This window comes from Nicotiana attenuata, chromosome 3, assembly GCF_001879085.1.
Source record: "Nicotiana attenuata strain UT chromosome 3, NIATTr2, whole genome shotgun sequence".
Classification (NCBI taxonomy): domain Eukaryota; kingdom Viridiplantae; phylum Streptophyta; class Magnoliopsida; order Solanales; family Solanaceae; genus Nicotiana; species Nicotiana attenuata.
In genome coordinates this window covers 30,442,418-30,445,017 of record NC_031991.1, presented here as the reverse complement: position 1 = coordinate 30,445,017, position 2,600 = coordinate 30,442,418, and the positions used below count along the sequence as shown (strand labels likewise).

Genomic DNA, 2,600 nt, shown 5'->3' with positions numbered 1-2,600 from the left:
CGTGACGACGGGTCGGGTCGTCACATCCTCCCCAACTTGAACAAACGCTCGTCCTCGAGCGAGTCAAGAAACATACCTGAAGTCTCAAATAGGTGAGGGTATCTGCTCCGCATCTCCCGCTCGGTCTCCTAGGTAGCCTCCTCCACGGGCCGACCTCTCCACCGCACCTTCACCGAAGCAACATCCTTTGACCTCAACTTCCAAAATTGACGATCCAAAATGGCTGCTGGCTCTACATCATAAGTCAAATCACCCTCCAACTGAACTGTACTGAAATCCAAAACATAGGACGGGTCTCCAATATACTTCCGGAGCATAAAAACATGAAAAACTGGATTGACGCCCGACAAGCTAGGTGGCAAAGCAAGCTCATAGGCCACCTCCCCAATCCTCCTAAGTACCTCAAAAGGCCCAATGAACCGCGGACCCAATTTTCCTTTCTTTGCGAATCTCATAACACCTTTGTGGGTGAAACCTTCAGCAGGACCTTCTCACCAATCTTATAGGATACATCTCGAACCTTCCTGTCCGCATAACTCTTCTGCCTCGACTGTGCTGTACGGAGTCTCTCCTGAATTACCTTCACCTTCTCCAATGCATCCTGAACCAAATCTGTCCCCAACAATCTAGCCTCACCGGGCTCGAACCAACCAACTGGAGATCTACACTGTCTCCCATACAAGGCCTCATACGGTGCCATCTGAATGCTGGACTGATAGCTGTTGTTGTAGGCAAACTCTGCAAGCGGTAGAAACCGATACCATGACCCTCCGAAGTCAATAACACAGGCGCGTAGCATATCCTCCAATATCTGAATGGTGCGCTCGAATTAAGACACCGGGCTACATACTCCACAATATCTCTCTTCATCCTCCGCCACCAATAGTTCTGTCTAAGATCCTGATACATCTTCGCGGCACCCGGATGAATGGAATACCGCGAGCTATGGGCCTCCTCCAATATCAACTCCCGAAGCCCATCCACATTGGGCACGCAAATCCAGCCCTGCATCCTCAACACACCATCATCACCAATGGTCACGTCTCTGGCATCATCATGTTGTACCCTGTCCTTAAGGACAAGCAAATGCGGATCATCATACTGACACTCCCTGATGCGGTCATACAAGGAAGACCGAGAAACCACACAAGCCAACACCCGACTGGGCTCTGAAATATCTAGTCTCACAAATCGGTTGGCCAAGGCCTGAACATCAACTGCAAATGGCCTCTCCTCAACTGGAATGTATGCCAAGCTCCACATACTCACCGCCTTTCGGCTCAAAGCATCGGCAACTACATTGGCCTTCCCCGGGTGATATAGAATGGTGATATCATAATCCTTAAGTAACTCTAGCCACCTCCGCTGCCTCAAATTAAGATCCTTTTGCTTGAACAAATGCTGAAGACTGCGATGATCAGTGAATACCTCACAAGATACGCCATACAAGTAATGCCTCCAAATCTTCAATGCATGAACAATAGCAGTTCTGCTCATGGGACTTCAACTGGCGAGAAGCATAAGCAATAACTCTACCCTCCTGCATCAAAACACAACCAATCCCAACTCGTGAAGCATCGCAATATACCGAATAAGAACCTGAAGCTGATGGCAAAACCAGTACTGGAGTTGTGGTCAAAGCTGTCTTGAGCTTCTGAAAGCTCTCCTCACACTCGTCCGACCATACAAATGAAACACCCTTCTGAGTCAACTTGGTCAAGGGCGATGCAATAGAGGAAAAACCCTGAACAAACCGGCGATAATAGCCTGCCAACCCAAGGAAACTACGAATCTCTGTGGCTGAGGACGGTCTAGGCCAACTCTGCACCGCCTCTATCTTCTTCGGGTCAACCTGAATACACTCGCTGGACACCACGTGTCCCAAGAAAGCCACTGAACCGAGCCAGAACTCACACTTGGAGAACTTTGCATAGAGCCTCTCCTCCCTCAATCTCTGCAATACAACTCGCAAATGTTGCGCGTGCTCCTCCTGACTACGCGAGTATACCAGAATGTCATCAATGAACACTATGACAAATGAATCCAGATAAGGCCGAAATACACTGTTCATCAGATGCATGAACGCTGCTGAGGCATTGGTCAGCCCGAAAGACATGACAAGAAACTCATAGTGACCATATCTAGTCCTGAAAGCAGTCTTATGAATATCTGAATCCCTAATCTTCAACTGGTGATAACCCGAACGGAGATCAATCTTGGAAAACACCCTCGCTCCCTGAAGCTGGTCAAACAAATCATCTATGCGAGGCAGGGGATACTTGTTCTTCACTGTTACCTTGTTCAATTGCCTATAATCGATACACATTCTCATTGTGCCATCCTTCTTCTTCACAAACAGGACTGGCGCACCCCAAGGTGACACACTAGGCCGAATGAACCCCTTATCTAGGAGCTCCTAAAGCTGCTCCTTCAATTCCTTCAACTCCGCTGGTGCCATACGATATGGCGGAATAGAGATGGGCTAAGTGCCCGGCACCAGGTCAATACCAAAATCAATATCCCTGTCCGGCGGCATGCCCGGCAGGTCTGCAGGAAATACATCGGAAAAATCCCTCACAACTGGAACAGAATCAATGCTA

At 48.7% G+C, this 2,600-nt stretch overlaps 1 protein-coding gene across 1 annotated transcript; it reads right to left on the bottom strand.

The window, feature by feature from the left end:
- LOC109224580 (RNA-directed DNA polymerase homolog) lies at window positions 1,907–2,326 on the bottom strand (the record flags this gene model as incomplete). The annotated part of the gene is made up of 1 exon (XM_019389133.1): window positions 1,907–2,326. A coding segment is annotated over exon 1 (420 nt), but the record flags the coding sequence as incomplete, so codon positions are not given.